The 17,765-nt window shown below is 44.1% G+C and overlaps 2 protein-coding genes across 10 annotated transcripts in view; one reads left to right on the forward strand and one right to left on the reverse strand.

Moving 5' to 3' along the window:
* The window catches only part of LOC115440763 (rho GTPase-activating protein conundrum), a 123,482-nt gene extending 109,587 nt beyond the window's left edge, over positions 1-13,895 (forward strand). For all 9 annotated transcript variants that reach the window (XM_030165204.2, XM_030165203.2, XM_030165201.2 and 6 more), the window contains 9 exons: positions 8,833-8,957; positions 9,501-9,676; positions 9,904-10,006; positions 10,353-10,461; positions 10,749-10,908; positions 11,188-11,354; positions 11,777-11,954; positions 12,302-12,485; positions 12,689-13,895. In XM_030165204.2, coding sequence (XP_030021064.2) covers positions 8,833-8,957; positions 9,501-9,676; positions 9,904-10,006; positions 10,353-10,461; positions 10,749-10,908; positions 11,188-11,354; positions 11,777-11,954; positions 12,302-12,485; positions 12,689-12,863 — 1,377 coding nt within the window. In that variant the 3' untranslated portion in view covers positions 12,864-13,895. The remainder of the gene's footprint in view (positions 1-8,832; positions 8,958-9,500; positions 9,677-9,903; positions 10,007-10,352; positions 10,462-10,748; positions 10,909-11,187; positions 11,355-11,776; positions 11,955-12,301; positions 12,486-12,688) is intronic.
* A 1,001-nt stretch (positions 13,896-14,896) lies between these two features.
* LOC115440797 (nucleoporin Nup43) lies at positions 14,897-17,520 on the reverse strand. Its single transcript, XM_030165264.2, has 3 exons — positions 17,075-17,520; positions 16,318-16,489; positions 14,897-15,512 (listed from the first exon to the last, which is right to left on the reverse strand). Exons 1-3 carry the CDS (start codon positions 17,425-17,427, stop codon positions 14,997-14,999), a joined length of 1,041 nt encoding a protein of 346 aa, XP_030021124.1. The 5' UTR covers positions 17,428-17,520; the 3' UTR covers positions 14,897-14,996.
* Positions 17,521-17,765: the final 245 nt, after the last annotated feature.

The raw sequence follows: 17,765 nt of genomic DNA on the forward strand, positions 1-17,765 counted from the left end.
ATGTAAACGTTATTTGATAGTGTTTATCGTGTTGCGATAGAGCTCTTAAATAACGTAAGGTTGGAAACATTTTATATATCAGAACCATTAAGGTTTTAAACTCAGTTAAAACTCATCTGATTGCTTGTTGTTTCAATTAAATTTGATGTCATGGCTTGTTTTAGACGCGTGTCTCGGCTTTAATCAAAGCAGTTTTGATTAGACTTGTGGCTCAATTAGTCCGCTCATTTACTCGCAAAACCTTTGCCTTGATGTGTAGTCAATTCGAAAAATTGCCTAAATAATAGACAGTGGTTTGGAATCGAGATCACTATTCGCTAGCTTATTTCATATTGCCTAATAAATCGTTTTCTGTCTAATAGTTATTTTAGACGACACATGTTTTATAGTAAATTATCAAACTGATTTAATACAGTAGGTTTGTGTGTGGGGCGTAGGATCGGCACAGGACGCCTTTCCGTCCCCCACAATGAGCGTGAGGGAAGTGGCAATGCCAATTAATAAGGCCGGGAGGTTTTATAGCGTATATTCACTATTCACACGTAAAATGATACAATGATCCGGCGGACACACAGTAGCGGCGTACGTTTCGCAGTGCGGCGTGAGCGGTGCAGCATGCACGTCGCTCTCTCCTTTTGCACTGTTTTTCCTGGCTGGAACACTTCAGGGCTTCTTGTTTTCTTCCTTTTCTTGACTCGAACTGAACTTGCTGGAACTCGAACTGCCGAATGCCAAAATTGCATTCGCTTATATATAACCCGGCTATCCCGTAGGGAGAGCCGCCAAAATAGAGCCTTTTTGCAGCCTCATTTTCACTTCCTAGCTATCACTATTTTATAAATAAAAGTTGGACCTCTGGAGTCCCCTATGTGAAATTTACACGGTTTTATAGATAAATCAATTGCCTATAACTATACATAAAAATAATACGCCTGTGTGCGATACGAAAAAAGTTACAATAACAAAACACAAGAAATTTGTCTACAGACGACGCACAAAGGCCTTAAAGACGCTATTTACTTTGATATGAACTTATATACAATACCCATGTTTACGGCATGGGGTAGGCAAAAGCTATATCTACGTAAAGTTTCTACACTGTCACTTCAATATCTCGGTCGAGATCGCTTTATAACGCACCACTAAAAACAGTCACACACACGTGCGCGGGCGCATTGTCCGTCCCTCTCTGGGTGTGTTTCGCTCGACACACCTACTGCGCATGCGTGAATGCGCTGTCTCGTTTCGTGTGTGCGTCCTGCACATTCATCCCGCCGTGTATCGCCCAGCGTCCAGGGGCGATACATTATGTAGACGATGCAGGACGTGCTCGCCGCCGATTGCGGCGCCGCCTCTTCGTTGCCGCTGCCTCGTCGCTCGGGTGCCGCAGGGTGCAGGAGGACGATTTTCTTCACGGGCGTCGGCCTCCCCGCGTGGCTACGATCCACTGTTGTCACGCCGTCAGGTCCCGGATGCGTAGCACAGATGCGGCCACGCACCCAAGTGTTTCGTGGGAGCGTCCGTCCACGATGCGCACGACGTCGCCGATGTGTAGCTCTGGTCCCTTGCTGCGGGGCTCCCGCCGGTTGCGGAGCTCGGGAAGGTACTCTCGTAACCAGCGGGTCCAGAAAGCGTCGGCCAGCTGCTGCGACGCTCGAAGGTCGGCATGCGTGCCGTAGCGGCTGGCTGGAAAATTGCGGCGGTGGGCCCTGACAGCCCAACAGAAGGTGGTTAGGCGTCAGGGCCTCCGGATCTTCAGGGTTCACCGACACATGAGTCAGTGGGCGGCTGTTGACTGTGAACTCCACCTCGGCGAGTAGCGTCGACAGCGTCTCTTCATGTGGCCTCTGCTCGTGAAGCACCGTCGTCAGCGCGGTCTTGACCGACCGCACGAGCCGTTCCCAGGCGCCACCCATGAATGGTGCGCCCGGAGGATGAAACGCCATCTAATCGCCCTCCGCGACGCCTCTTGTTCGGCGCCAGCGAGGTGTTGCGCAGCTCCTTTTCTGCGCCGTGGAAGTTTGTCCCGTTGTCGGACCAGATCTCGGCGGGCTCCCGCGGCGCTGTCATGCGCCGCAGAGCCATGATCGCTCCTGTGTACTCAGGGAGTGCACCACTTCGAATGCACCGCCCGCACTGTTAGGCATGTGAAGAGAGCGACATACCTTTTTGACTACTCCGGCCCACGGTGACTGTGAGCGGGCCGAAATAGTCCAAACCGGTGTATGTAAACGGCCGGTGATGATGCGCCAGTCGACAGGGAGGCAAGTCTCCGTTATCGGTTGCGGTGGTGGGTGGCCGCCCTCTGGCGGCACTTGACGCAGCTCCTGACCACCGTCTTGACCGTCGGGCGCAGTCGAATGACCCATTTATACTGCCGACAGTAATTGACGACGCTCTCCACGCCTGCATGGTGTAGTTGTGTGTGGACATGTTCCACCCACAGTTTCGTTGCCCGATGTTCGCCATCGACGATCGGAGGGTTCTTTGTTGCGGCGCTTACTCCCGTGGCGGCTGAAATTCTGCTGTCGAGGCAAATGAGTTCGTTAATAAATGTTATACTCAAAGCGTACAACCTGCTTTCTTTTGACACGGGTTTTCCTTTTCGAGTGAGCGTAGTTCTTCCTCGAAGGCGGCCTCCTGACTCGCCTTTATGATTATGCGCTCGGCCTCTTCTTGCAACTCGGCTGGGAGCGTCACGAATCGCTCCTCCGGTGCTTGTACGACTCGTTTCGCCGCATTTTTCGCGGCTTCGTTGCGCCTCAATCCGGATTCTCGCTTGCGGCCGCCTTGGTCCTCTTGTAATGGACCGTGTTGACGCGTTGTTTGAAGTGTTGTACTGCTTGTAGTACGCGGGCGGCAGCTCTAACGTAGCGATTCAATTTGAGAATCGATTCACGTCGGGCAGGACTTCCTTGTACTGTTTCTCCCGACGCTCTGTAATAGTGTTCACTCTTTCCTCACCCGTGTCGGTGCTCAGCTGTGTTTCCTCCGCAGGCCATAGTTCGGGCGGGTCGCGGAGGAACTCTGGTCCGTTGAACCACCTGTGTTCCCGCGTGAAGTTGTCGGGAACGTCGCGCGTAGCGTCGTCGGCAACGTTGTAGCGTGTAGGCACCCATCTCCATTGATTCGCCTGTGTGTGTTCTTCTATCGCGGCGATTCGATGCGCTACGTAGGGCTTGTACGACCTGGCTCCCGTTCTGATCCAGCACAGTGTTGTCTTGCTGTCGGTCCAGTAGGTCGTGGATTCTGGCTGCCTGGAGTGCTCCTGTGTCACACTCGCAGCCATCCGTGCGCCGAGTACAGCTGCCTGTAGTTCAAGCCGTGGTATGGAGGTTAATTTGAGTGGAGCTACCTTTGCCTTGGCCGCCAGTAACGTGACTGTGACTCGTCCGTCGTCGTCCTCGGCGCGCCAGTAGAGCGCGGTCGCGTAGGCTGACTCGCTGGCGTCGGTGAACACGTGGAGTTGGAGTTTTCTCGCTCGGGAGTAGCCGGGATAGCAGCGCGGCACTGTTACGCCGCTGAGTTGCTTCAAATGGGTGAGCCAGTTCACCCAGGCGGCGGACAGTTCGTCGTCGATCGGGTCGTCCCAATCGGTGCCGCGTCGCCACACCTCCTGTAATAGCTGTTTAGCCCGCACAGTTATCGGCGATACCAACCCTAGAGGATCAAACAACGACATTACTATTTTCAATGCTTCTCTCTTCGTGGGTGCTTCTCGCCTCAGTAGGTTCGACGGTATGCGGGCCAAGTCTAGGTTGAACGCCAACCTGTCTTCTTGCGGCCTCCAAATAAGGCCTAGGACTCGTTCAGTCCTTTCTATTTCCACCGCTTCGGTTGCATTGGGCGATTCGCCGAGCGCCTTCAACACCGCGGGCGAGTTACTCGTCCACTTCCTTAATTCAAAGTGAGCTTCTCTGTGTATGTTACGCACCTGAGTAGCGATTGTTATCGCCCTGTGTTCATCTTCATAGCTGTCGAGGTAGTCGTCCATGTAGTGTTTCTTCTTGATCGCCTCGACAGCCTCAGGATGCGTGTGTCGGTGTCTCTCCGCGTTGCGATTCATGACGTATATCGCCGTCGCAGGAGAGCACGATGCGCCAAAGATTAATACCTTCATTCGGTACACCTCTGGCGGCCGGCTATCTCGGCGGTTTCCCGCCAGAGGTAGCGCAGTGCGTCGCGATCTTCCTCGCGTAGTCCCACCTGCATGAACATCTCCGTGATGTCCGCTGTTACAGCGACGGGATGTTCCCGGAATCTTAATAACACTGCGGGAAGAGGCTGTAACAAATCCGGCCCTGTTAATAGATTCTCATTCAAAGTCGTACCTTTTGTTTTGGCTGCTGCGTCGTGTACAACTCGCAATTTGTCGGGCTTTAGAGCGTTTACGACTGCGAAATGCGGCAAGTACCACGTCCTTGTGGTGTGGGACGCGCGTGGCGCTATTTCCGCGTAGCCCTTCTTGACTAGGGCCTCCATGTGCTCTTCATACCTTTCTTTAAGGTCGGGATTCTTGTCCAACTTGTTTTCTATGTTGTGCAGCCTTTTCAGCGTGTTTTCATAGTTATTCGGCAATTCCACGCTGTCCGATTTCCACAACAGGGCCGTCTGATATCTTCCCTCCGGCGATCTCTCCGTATGTTCGTTCAGTATCTTGAACGCCTTCTCGCCGGGGTCGTTCTTGGGCCTGCGGGGGTCTATAAATAGGTTGTCGGATGTTATAAAAATCTCGTAAAAGTTCTCTGTGCGTTCGTCGGTCGTGGTTTGACCGACGAAATTCACTCTGTGTCCCAGAGTCCGAGTCCGGCTTCCATGTATCACCCAACCGAGCGGTGTGAGTGATGCGACCGGTTGATGTCTCCTACCTGACCGTGTTTTCCGTGGCGGGGAGGAGATGCCAGTTATCCTGGCCTATGAGGATTCGGGGTTTCGCCTCTTCCGCTCGTTTAGCGGACAGTAGGCCCTTCAGGTGTCCGCAATCCCGTATCGCCTCGTCCGGGATGCGCTGCGCCGCCAACTGGAGATTGTCGACGGTGCGTGCTTCGATGCGAAGTCGTCCCCGGCTTCCTTCAATATTAAACTTGACGCGCCGAGAATTGTTGCGTGTCTTCCTCTCCCCGTCGTACGTTGCTATGTGGAGTGGTTCGTCCGGTCCTTCCGCGCCGATATCTCGAGCGAGTTCGTCGTCGATGAGGCTCACCGTCGATCCGTCGTCGAGTAAGGCGAAAGTGCGAGCCACTCCCGCCGGTCCTGAAATGCACACTGGGGCTATTTTTAAAAAGGGCATCTGTGGGATCCATGTTGAGTTCACTGCCTCGTTCACTGCTTCGCCGGGTGCGTCGGTGATCTTATTTTTTCGCTCCGAGTGCAGCAAGCGGTGATGTAGATACTCGCACCCGTTGATGTCGCATTTCTTCGGCTTGCATGTGTGTTGTTTGTTCCTGAATTTCAAACATCTGAAACATAGTCTGTGCTTCTTTGCGATGTCCCACCGCGCGTCTATGGCGGCGTCGCGGAAGCGAACGCAGTCACTCATCGAGTGCGTTTCTTTGTTACACACACTGCATGTCGACCGTTTATCTGCCACAGTCGTGTGTACCCGCTGCCGGCGTGGCTGTTCGCCGCCGCCGAATCTTGCCGGCGAAGCCTTGTCCGAAATGACTTCAGGCGTCGCGAACGGGCTGCAGAAATCGGCTTCTCTTCTTATGAAGCGACAAAACTTTAATAAATCGGGCTCACCTCTATGCTGTGCGGCGGCGAACTCGTACCACTGTCTTTTCAACGTCGGAGTTAGCTTCTCCATAACTGCCTTAGTTACCTCCGGGTTGTAGAGGTAGAAGGCACAGTCGAGCGCTTGTAGTGTGCCCACGATGTTTTCTATCTTCGTGGCGAATGTGCATATGTCTCTCGGCGTATCTGTAAGACGGGGTAGCGCGCGTAGGCGCTCTATTTCGGCTAATGCGATTGAGTCCGGGCGCCCAAAGCGCGTTTCCAGACTCTTTAACACGGTGTTCGGGTCGGCGTTGGTTATAAGCAGTCCTTGTACTGCTTCCTTGGCGATGCCCGGAGGCTACGGCGTAGCCGGGACATGTTTTCCAACGTCGTGAAGTGGCTCATGGACTCTATGTAGGCCGCTCTATATGTGAGCCAATCGTGATGATCACCGTTGAACGTAGGCAACTCTGTGTACCTTAAAGGTTGCCTATGCTGTGCGGCTTGCACAGCTTGTGTTATGGCGGACGCGAGTTCTTGATACTCCGTCCTCGGTCGCGATGCGACCAACGCGCCGTCTTGCACTTGTTGCGGGTTCGGCGTTGATTGCGGTTGCTGCGAAGCTGAGTTGTCTCGTAGCCAGGCTGCTACGACGGGCGGCGGTTGCTTCGTAGCGCGGTGTTCGTCGCTCCGTGCGGCGATTACAGGCAGGCGGCTGCGTAGCTTGTTGAGTTCGTTGCCACGATGCGGCTTCAATCGTTGGCACTTCAGGCTGCGCAGTCGGGTTCACTGAAAATGGCATAAAAACGGACGGATTATTTGTTTCGGGCGTTGTGACGGGATGCGTCGGCGGGTGCACGGCACTGGCTCCCGCCGGTACAGTCGCCGGGTTGTCCCATGATACGGCAGCGATCACTGGGTCCGATGACTGTATAGGGGCTTGCTTTCCCGTCGCAACATCGGTCGTCGGCTCTCGATCGCGAGTAATTGGCTAGTTTGAACCCAGCTATGTACTCGGCAATCTTGTCCGGCCTCCGTTATGACGGATTCGAGGTCGTCCTCGCTATCCTCCGCCTCGATTTCAGCTAGCTTGGCGGCCGCTAGCTCTATTTTCAGTGCGGTGAGTTCAGCCCTGGCCTGTGCCAGGCGGCGTGCCCTTGAAGCGTGTTTAGTTGACGACGCTGCTTTGCTTCGGGCTCGCTCTTGCGTCGATTGTTCCGTTGCGGCGGCAGGTCGCTCCTCCGCAGCGGTGCAAGGCGCGGTTTCCCGAAGCGTAGCGGTGTGTGTCGCTGTGCTCTCGGCGATTGTTTCTTCGGTTGCTTCAGTTGTTCCGGTGACGGTCGCCGACGTCGCTGTAGCGGACGTCGCTGTCGCCGAAGTCGCTGTCGCCGAAGTCGCTGTCGCCGAGGTTGCTGTAACAGACGCTGATTCCGCCCGCCTCCCGGTGGACCTTGTAACTGGCATCCTTCCCGCTCACGTTAATCCGGCTCACGAAGGACCAAAATGTGGGGCGTAGGATCGGCACAGGACGCCTTTCCGTCCCCACAATGAGTGCTGGATTGCGTGAGGGGAAGTGGCAATGCCAATTAATAAGGCCCGGGAGGTTTTATAGCGTATATTCACTATTCACACGTAAAATGATACAATGATCCGGCGGACACACAGTAGCGGCGTACGTTTCGCAGTGCGGCGTGAGCGGTGCAGCATGCACGTCGCTCTCTCCTTTTCTTGCACTGTTTTTCCTGGCTGGAACACTTCAGGGCTTCTTGTTTTCTTCCTTTTCTTGACTCGAACTGAACTTGCTGGAACTCGAACTGCCGAATGCCAAAATTGCATTCGCTTATATATAACCCGGCTATCCCGTAGGGAGAGCCGCCAAAAATAGAGCCTTTTTGCAGCCTCATTTTCACTTCCTAGCTATCACTATTTTATAAATAAAAGTTGGACCTCTGGAGTCCCCTATGTGAAATTTACACGGTTTTATAGATAAATCAATTGCCTATAACTATACATAAAAATAATACGCCTGTGTGCGATACGAAAAAAGTTACAATAACAAAACACAAGAAATTTGTCTACAGACGACGCACAAAGGCCTTAAAAACGCTATTTACTTTGATATGAACTTATATACAATACCCATGTTTACGGCATGGGGTAGGCAAAAGCAAAAACTATATCTACGTAAAGTTTCTACACTGTCACTTCAATATCTCGGTCGTGAGATCGCTTTATAACGCACCACTAAAAAACAGTCACACACACGTGCGCGGGCGCATTGTCCGTCCCTCTCTGGGTGTGTCGTTTCGCTCGACACACCTACTGCGCATGCGTGAATGCGCTGTCTCGCTCTTTTCGTGTGTGCGTCCTGCACAGTTTGATTATGGGGGATGAAAGAACTAATGATTTTGACCAAGAAAAAGTGACGCTATGTGCTGCTTACCTTAGATCTCAAACTTTACATCCTCATAAAACCCCGATAAGCTATATTAATCGGCAAAAATCGATTGTAGAAAACAATGTATATTGCATGTAATTCTCTAAGAGGAAATATTAAACGCCACGATTATAATCAAGACATCACTCATATCCCGTCAATAAAGAAAGCAGAATTGAAATTGTGGGAATACGTAAAAGCGTAGACGCTCGTGTTGCTAATTGCCTACTTAGCCATAAAAAGAGGCTTCACAGCGGCTCCGCTCGACGCTTAGGAAACCAGCATTTCTCCATTAGAGCCGTGTTTGTACATGTGCTTTCTACTCGGGGAATAGTTCCCGGCATTTGTTTACGTTCTTGTTTGGTTTTTCTATAGGGTATATAGGATGTTTGAAGAATGAGGGTGCTTTTTCGCCGTAAGCAAGGCGACTAAACTGATACTACGTAGTTTTTTTTTGTTATTTTTGATACCTTCCACGTCCGGTTGTAAGTGTTATTTGAAACTAAAATGAAAATAAAGATATCTTAAACGAGGTACTTATTAGGAATAACTTAATTCAGGTCAATGTCCATCTGACGTTTCAGTGACCAAATCTATTGATTTAAGAGTTGTTCTTAATAATTCTAAATAGCTTAGTTACTTGCGGTACAGTTTACAATAATGTTGTTTGTTTGTTGCAGAACTCAAGTGGAAGCGAGCCGCGGTCGCGCAGCGCGACTCCCGACTCATTGGATTCTCTGCCCAGCGGCGGGTCCGGCAGCCCTCCTACAGAGTGGGCCGATGCGGCCACTCCGCCTGATTTTGTGTAAGTATCTATTGCGTTCTTATTCAAATTATTCTACTGTTTATCAATTTCAAATGTTACTTAACTCCTGTGTCATGACTCTTATATCTAAGCAGCGTGTAATAAGCTATGGATCAAAATCTTTTTAGATTAGAGGTCAAAGATCGTGCCAAAACTTACAAAGTGTGCAAATAGTCTATTGCAACGGCCGACGATCCCACGTTAAAGTGGTATAAGTTCAACGTGATGATGAATCACTAGTCTCTCCATTAGACACATCATATTAATTTAACTGTTAGAAAAATATACGGCCAATTTATGGTGTGATTTAGGTCTGAATGCGCAGTGTAGTTTTTCTTTAAAATTATCAAATTTCATTTTTGACCAAAGTTTTGCGCCCTTGCATAGTTTAGGTTATTTTTTTTCATAATTATACTTTAAATTTCTTTTGTGTTTCACATAATTTAGCATATTCGCGCGTAATATAGTACGTCATATCATAATACGTTGATAATAATTAATATTATAATTATCTTAATAATAATCACAATTATTTGTTTGCAGCGACAGTTTCCCGCCGGGCGGTGCGCACACGCCGTTAGCGCGCACCCCGTCCGCGCCGGCGGCGCCGCGTCGCGCGCGTCTCTCGCCGCCCTCACACGCGCACTCTCCTCCTCTGCCCATGCACGAGCTCTTCAAGCCAAATGATCTTCACTGGGCTGACATCGCTACCAATACTGGTGAGTCCCAAGGTCATCTTATTAAATGTCTTGTAAAATCTAAATACAATGTTATTTAATTGATCATATGAGTGGTAACTAGTAATAATTAATTTTTAGTCCAGTCACTTTTTGGTGAAAAGGTCGCAAATACACGTAAAACTGTTTTAACACACATTTATTCTAAAATACGTAACTAAAAATAAATATATATGTATATATTGAAAACATATTCATATTTTTTCCAGAGGGTATCGAGTTGCTAGGCTACCAAAGATATGGAACAGTGCAGGGGCCGAGGATAGGCAGGGAGCGCATCAATGGCACAATACTCAAGGATGACCCCTTCATGTAAGTTAAATATTTAAATTATTTATAAACTATGACTGTATAGCTCATTACTACTATATATTAAATATGATAAGATCTGCTTAACTTACTTCAGTTTATCTTAAAATACTTAATATAAAATAGATGGTAACTCTAAAAAAAAGTTGATAATATGAAACATAAAATTTTCAACTAAATGTAGATCTCTTATTTTTGATACATCATCAATAGAAATTTAGCAATCATCTTTTAATTTGTACCTCATTATTTAATTTTACTAACGTGCAAGAATATTATAAGTAGCTTCAAAATAGCCTCATGCCACCTACAAATATTGAAAGACCCTAAAATTCATGTAACGTTGCAGTAACAAGCATGCGGCCGTATCTCGCGCCAAGAGTGCCGCGTCCGCGCAGCAGCCACTCAGCTTCGAGCACAAGTTCAACCTCGACAGGCAGATGCTCGACCATGATGAGGTAATCTACATACATATAGCTTATATCATATAGGTAATCATTGCAACTATATCAGGTGCCAGGATGCCATGGAGTAGAAAACTTTGCCACAGACGATATCTCATTATCTTGTTCTTCGCCTTTTTCACTACTTAAGACTCTCTTTTGTGACATTTTTATACTATACCTTTTAGAGACAAAAGTCGAAACAAATGCCTCCGTTTTTTTATCTAGATAATCACTGTAAACGAATGTCTAAGTGGCGCATTTTACTCTAAACTAACTTAGTTGTCTATTCTATATTGCAGGAGTGGCCAGAAGAAGAGAGCAGCGTGGACATCGAGACCATCTGCGAGCCACAGCTGAAGAGGCTGCAGCCGCTTCTATGGCTAGAACTCACCGCGCTCTTTGACAAGTTCTCGCTGCCTTTCCACAAGAGGAAACCGCCCAAGAAGAAAAGGAAAGAAGGTGTGTACCTATACTTGCATTCAAAAATTTTGAGTCTTAACTGGCCTGCAATTTTTAGTTCTGCAGTCAAAACGAATATTGAACGACGGAATCATTATTAATATTTTTTGTGACACCTGCATGATCCTGATTTTCTTTGGTTAACCAAATTTATAACCAAGACTACAATAGGACCTAATTGTTTTAATCCGTGAAAGCAATTTCGTCAGACATAAAGTGATTGACTTACATTTTATATTGTCATATTATATAACAATTAATGATTGTTTTCATGCACAGAGGGTGCAGTGTTTGGCGTGTCGCTGGAGACGCTGGTGCGCAAGGACATGATCCTGTGGGAGGAGACGTGGAGCTGCGTGCCCAGCGTGCTGCGCGCGCTCGCCGCCGCGCTGCGCGGCCGCACGCACGACGAGGGACTCTTCCGCGTCTCCGGCAACAAGCAGAAGGTACTTAATGATGAATAATGATTTTTCCATTACTTCCTTTAATCCTTTAGCTTATTCTTTAAGCTGATATCTAGTTCTCTATTTACCAGTTCTTTTATTATACTAAACCACGTGACTAACAAGTCGTTCGCCTGTTATGTTGACGTGGTTAGTAAGCTCAACTACCTATATACAGACAGAACATCGTTCAGTACATTCAATGCATTAAAACCTGCCGTCACATACATGTTTTGTATATTATGATACAGTAGAAAATTAGCTACATTGGTTACGATCTTCTTTAATCATGGACACAATAGTGTTGGCATTCTGATAATATTAGACGCTTGATATAATTTGATTCTCTACCTTGATTAAAGGTGAAGAGTACGGAGATGGTTGACTCAATAATACAAGTGTTAAAAGAACTGTTTTGTTGTCAGGTGGCAGAGCTGTGCCAGCTGATTGAGCGACAGTGGTACTCGGAGCGCGCGGGCGTGGAGCGTGCGCTGGCGCAGAGCAAAGGTCACGATCTCGCCGCTGTCTACAAACGTCTGCTACGCGCCCTGCCGCAGCCGCTCCTCACGCAGGAGCTCATGCGACTCTTCTACCACACATATGGTCAGTGTGAAATAAAATAGGGTATTTACTCGTATACTATTTAGATAGATAAGTTACCGGTATTGCTGGTGAATGTCTGGTCAGAAGAGGGTCGGTGGACAAGGGTATTTACTACCGTCGGTCAACTTGAGAAGTTGCTGAAACACTCTTTTAGAACATAAGAAAATGTGTACTCTTGATATGAAACTGTGTTGGAACTATGAATACCGCCTATAATAATTTTTGCTATACATAATTAAAATAACAATAATGTATTTTCATACAAATACTCTACTCTGCAAATATAATATTGTATTAAACAAAAATACTCTGCTCGAAGGACCAATTTTGATCTTTTTTTCCCACAGCCCTAAACGGCACGACCCAGGGAAGATCTCTGAACCTGCTGATTCTGCTGCTGCCGCCGGAGCAGCGCGCCACGCTGCGCGAGCTGCTGCGCCTCGCCAACGAGATCGTGGCGTGCAGCGACACTAACAAGATGAACGAACACAACGTCGCCATGATTATCGCGCCCACACTCTTCCCGCCCAGGTATTATCTTTATAATTTCTTAAATATTTGTTAGATATACTCAAAAGTCATACTTAAATTCTGATACTATCTTGGGCCATGTGCACGAACTTTAAAACTCATCATTTTGCCTTATTAACTCGAGTCTTCTATCGATTACCGTTATTTCATCGGTAGTTATTAAAGTTACAAGTAGTTATTAAAAACTTCTTTTTAAATTCCAGCCTTCTGATCAAGCCATCAGACAGCCTGGAGACCCAACTGGCCACAGCTGCGAACAGTTGTCACGTGACCGAGGCGATGATGCGGTGGTGCGAGCAGCTATGGATCGTGCCCACCTCCCTGCTCGCGGCGGCGCAGCGGAAACCCCCCCAGCACCGGCGGAACCAACACACCTGAAGCGACTATGCAGACTATAGGCTCAGTGTGAACTTGACCTTGGCGATAAGGTCAAAGTTACTGTTGAAAAACTGTTATAGTGATTTTAACGGTTGAAATATTTAAGTGTAGAACTGCAAGTGCAGTCTAGTTGCGTTATGACCTTGGCTCTGAAAGGTCAAGGGCACTTCAGGGTACATAACTAATCCATGTTGGAGGAAGTGAAATGTACTATGTGGTTGTATATGTTTGTTATGAAAGCTCCACTGCATCAACATGACCTTGGGAAAAGGTCAAGGTTATGAATGTTGGATTTTAATTTATAAGATAAATGGGTCAGTTATAGATTACAATGAGAATCGGTCGGAATCGGATTCGAATCGTGAAGTCTATAGTACTCAGTATGCGTAAGGTGCTCACATAAGTATTGCATATAGTTAAATATATATCCAATGAATGTATGTCAGTCATATTGTGCTGTGCTTGTAATTTTTATTTCCGAACAATATACGAGTGATATGATAATTATAATCTAATAACCCGCTATGTAGATATTTAATGTAATTGTGAATGAGATGCCAAATAATCATATTTTAAATATTTAGTTTGTATTTCACATGTAATTCCAGTTAGAGGCTACGCCTTAAATTTAAATTTACGCAGAATTGTATGCGGTGCCATTAATGATTTGGACTTTTTGTGAACTAATGGTTTTTGAAGAAAATAGTAAAGAACTTTAGTACTTTGAAAAATCATGTTTTTGAACGTTAAAAATCCTTTACTTTTTTCGATTGAATATAAAAAATATTTCTAAATTATTAGATGAGAAAATGTGTTTGAAATTTGCCTTTTCTTCAAAATGCAAATAATGGTTGTAAAGACATGGTGCCTTAAGCTGATATTTAGAAATTTGTAAATAACACGAGATACCGTCGGCTCTGTATAATATATTACCAATACGACTAGACAAGCAAAGACTGACTTGGTGTATTATAATGTAACAATGATATTTTAAGATTATTTACTTCCAAATTAAATAAACTGCATACTTTATTTGATCTTATTATTTGGAATTCTTCATAGTATCAACGTACCGTATTTACCATCTTTTATCCATGAAGCTAATTTGGCACCACTCCCCTATACCACGAGTTGAAAGCAAACATGTCCATAAATAACAATTAATAACTATACAACTGGTATTGGGGAGACAAAGGAAGCTGTTAAACTCGTTGATACCTAATGATACAGTGAACGCGATGCAGAGCAGTAGCGAAGGGTTCAGATAACCAGATTCCTTTCGGCTTTCCTTTAGTAAATTATGTAAAATCAAATTCGACACTTTAGTGTTACGTAACTTTTAGGGAGGAGGTACAGAAAAATGTTACGGCGCGTTACATGAGGGGGGGGGGGGGGTCACAAAAATCTTCAAAAATTGCGTCGTAATACTTGAACGGCTTCTTAAGAGAACGCGGCGGAGCCACCAAATATCCCATAAGTATTTAGATGTCCCATCTCCAGGTGTATTTGAACTAATTGTTAAAATTAATACCTAGCATGTATAACATCGATTTAGTCAATGACGTTTAACAAATAAAAACATAAACAAATAATAAAAACATCTTAGGCTTTAGTACTGTAACTATTTGGTGTTACAGGGAAAAGTAATTAAAAAATTCGATTAACGATTATAATTACATTTTGTAATTTGTAATTGGAATAAGAATTACATTTTTGTAATCCAAATCTGTAATCGATTACTTTTTTGATTACGATTACTTTTGTTACAAATGTTTATATTATTATTTGGGAAGGTGTAATTAGACAAGGAATTATACACGACGACTTCGAAATTTTCAAATGCAGAGATAAAAAAGGTCTTCCTAAAAGTTTTTGTCATGATGGTACATTTGTACAGCATGCATACAAAGTATTGCCAATGAATACTAACTATTGGATTCTGTTATGTCATTCTACTGTTAATTTGAATAGTATAGGAGGATAAAGCAATTGAATTCAAATAAGATGATTAGTTAATAATATAAACTACAAAGTAAAACAAAAAAACATGTTTTTATTGTGCTTTGTTTTATAAAACATCCACTTTACAATTCATGAAATTCAACACTCATACACTTATTCTTACTCAATACACTAATATTTTAAGTTCTTAATTAAATAAATTGCTTCATTATCAGCTCCGCACAAGATCCTGCCTTTATCACAGTGTATTGTGTTTATAGCTTTATGTAGTTTAGGCATCAAGGAATTCACCATCATTGTATTCTTATCATCCAAGGATAACCATGCCAGCTGTCCATCGGGACCTTTGGAGCTCTTGGTCATTGCTTCCATATTCCAATCCCATAACTCACCAGAAACTGATGATGTGAGGAGCTTGTTTGGGTTTTCTGGATGGAACTGCATTTCTGTTACCCCTGCAGAGTGAGCGTTTAACAGAGAAGTGGGGAATGTGTTGACTCTTAAGTCCCATACTGCGAGAGATCCTGATTCACTTCCTGCGAGGATTATGTGTGGTTGCGTTGGGTGGTTGATAATGCAAGTGGATGCCAACTCATCACCAGCAAGGAGGAATGATGCTGTGGGCTTGTTGTCTGGAGATCTGAGGTCCCATATTTTCATGTGACCTCGAAGGTTACCTGTGATGATCTGGAATGATGTGCATTAGGATTATAGTATATCATATGAGTGATAAAACACTAATTTTATTCACATTATACAAATACAAATAATTTATTTTCACAACTCCATGACACAAACAAAATAAAGAAATTATAAAAAAAGAAAAATCACACTAACACCAGTACACATAAAAAATATAACAATGAAATTGCAAAATAACTAGTTTATCGTCCAATTAAGTAAGCATTGTGGAACAACATACAATATTATACAATACAGGGCTGAGAATAGTAAATAACCATTTTAAATTATTTAAATGAATGTAATTGCAAACTTGTCAAATAGGTGCTATGACTACATTAGCATCAAAATTATTCATTTATTTTTAAAAAAAATCTGAATGGCAGATGTAATAAATTTTGTTGGCATCTTAACTTGTACAGTAAAAAGTGGATGGGGATGCTTCTAGTGTGATTATTATTACAAGGGTATTTTTTAATTATACAGAGCTGATATTTTATTGATTACTAGTTGACCCGACAGACATTGTCCTGTGTTGACTATAAATTTGCTGCCCACATTATATCAATTGCTAACAGTTATTTCAAACAACTGACGGTTATGTAAAATTAATATATTCGTTAGAATTCCTTAAATTTTCTAATGTTCCGCTCAACACTTTACTGTTTTCCTTCATAAGTACTTCCTTCTGACAATAATTAACACAACAGAAAAAGAATTAGCGATTTTTTTCCATCCATTCACACGTGATGCGATGACCAAGGGAAATAGAGATTCATTTTTATATATATAGATTAGATATTATACTTACTTCATTGTGCTTTATGAAACAAACAGAGTGCAAGGAGCAGCTATCCGCTCCTGTGATGGAGCGAGCCACATCCCCTCTCCTGCCATTCAGTATGTGGATGTTACCATCCTCTCCGATACTAACTATGTCACCTTCTAACGTATCCAGGGATGTACATGAGCATTCATTTTCCCTGAAAAAATATTGAGACATTTTTAATAACACATTCAAGGAACATTATAGGCAATTATAACAATTATGCAATAAAAAATTTGAGTATGAACAACAATCTTAAGATATGTTTTTTTATAGCATTCATACCAAGTGGATCTTGATGCTTATTTGTCTGGTCAAACCATAAACATAACGCAAATCAAATTATAAATGCGCTACTGGTCTTAAAAAGTAGAGGATTAAAAATTATTAAGGTTCTTAATCATTTTATGACATCATGGCATATGACACATACATGAATAAAACTAAGTGCCCTTGTTGCACTATTGCCTATCCTTTTGAATATAGACATGATTTTTTTTATTTCAACTTTGGGAAAGGAGTCATTTTGTAATCCTGTATGATTATGTCTATATTGTAAATGAAAGGTGTCTTTAATCTCCTTGAAATATTATTTGAATATTTATATTTCGCATGAATAATAATCATACTTAAATATTACGATATTATGTTCTTTAACACTCATAAAAACCTATTTGACCTGATTATGAGAGTGAATGAGCATCATAGTTGTTGTGCTTCTATACAATGATTTGTAGCTTACCCATAGTTATGTAGTTTCTTCCAGTGGTATACCTCTCTGAGAGGCGTATGTTTGTCGTACGCACTAACTTCGAGTACTTTCACATCGCCGTTAGATATTGACACCGCTATTTTATTCTTTTCCGTAAACTTTATCTGCGTGACGTCACCATCTACAGGATATTCAGATAATTGTCGAGGATATTCCACTTCTTCATCTTCGTGGGGACTCTCAAAACCCCAAACTTTTATTGAATTTTCATCGTCATCCCAACTACCGGCGAAAAAACACTTTGTCTCCACATAGTCTTCAGGTATCCATCTAACTTTGTTGATTTTCTGAGACACGAATGTGCCTTGGACATCGATTGGCATGATTATATTTAGTTATTTTTAAAAATAAACCTTAAAACATGAAAATGTTCAACTTTCAACGATAATTTTAACAATAGTTTATAATGAATAAATTTCGGTACGAATTTAGGTTATAAAATTCTTTTCACGCAGATTTTGTGTTTTATTCAATAGCGTGTTGGCACCAAAGTTGCCACTATTTGAATTATGTCAATGTAACAACAGTCTGTCCAAGGTTTACTCATTTTATATCTTTATGTAGGTATCATTCAGAAATATATATTATTTATAGTGGAAATGAAAGATCTTATACCCATATATAATTTCCTTGCTGAAAATGTATATAATAATTTCATTTA

Source organism: Manduca sexta, chromosome 25 (assembly GCF_014839805.1).
Source record: "Manduca sexta isolate Smith_Timp_Sample1 chromosome 25, JHU_Msex_v1.0, whole genome shotgun sequence".
Lineage (NCBI taxonomy): Eukaryota > Metazoa > Arthropoda > Insecta > Lepidoptera > Sphingidae > Manduca > Manduca sexta.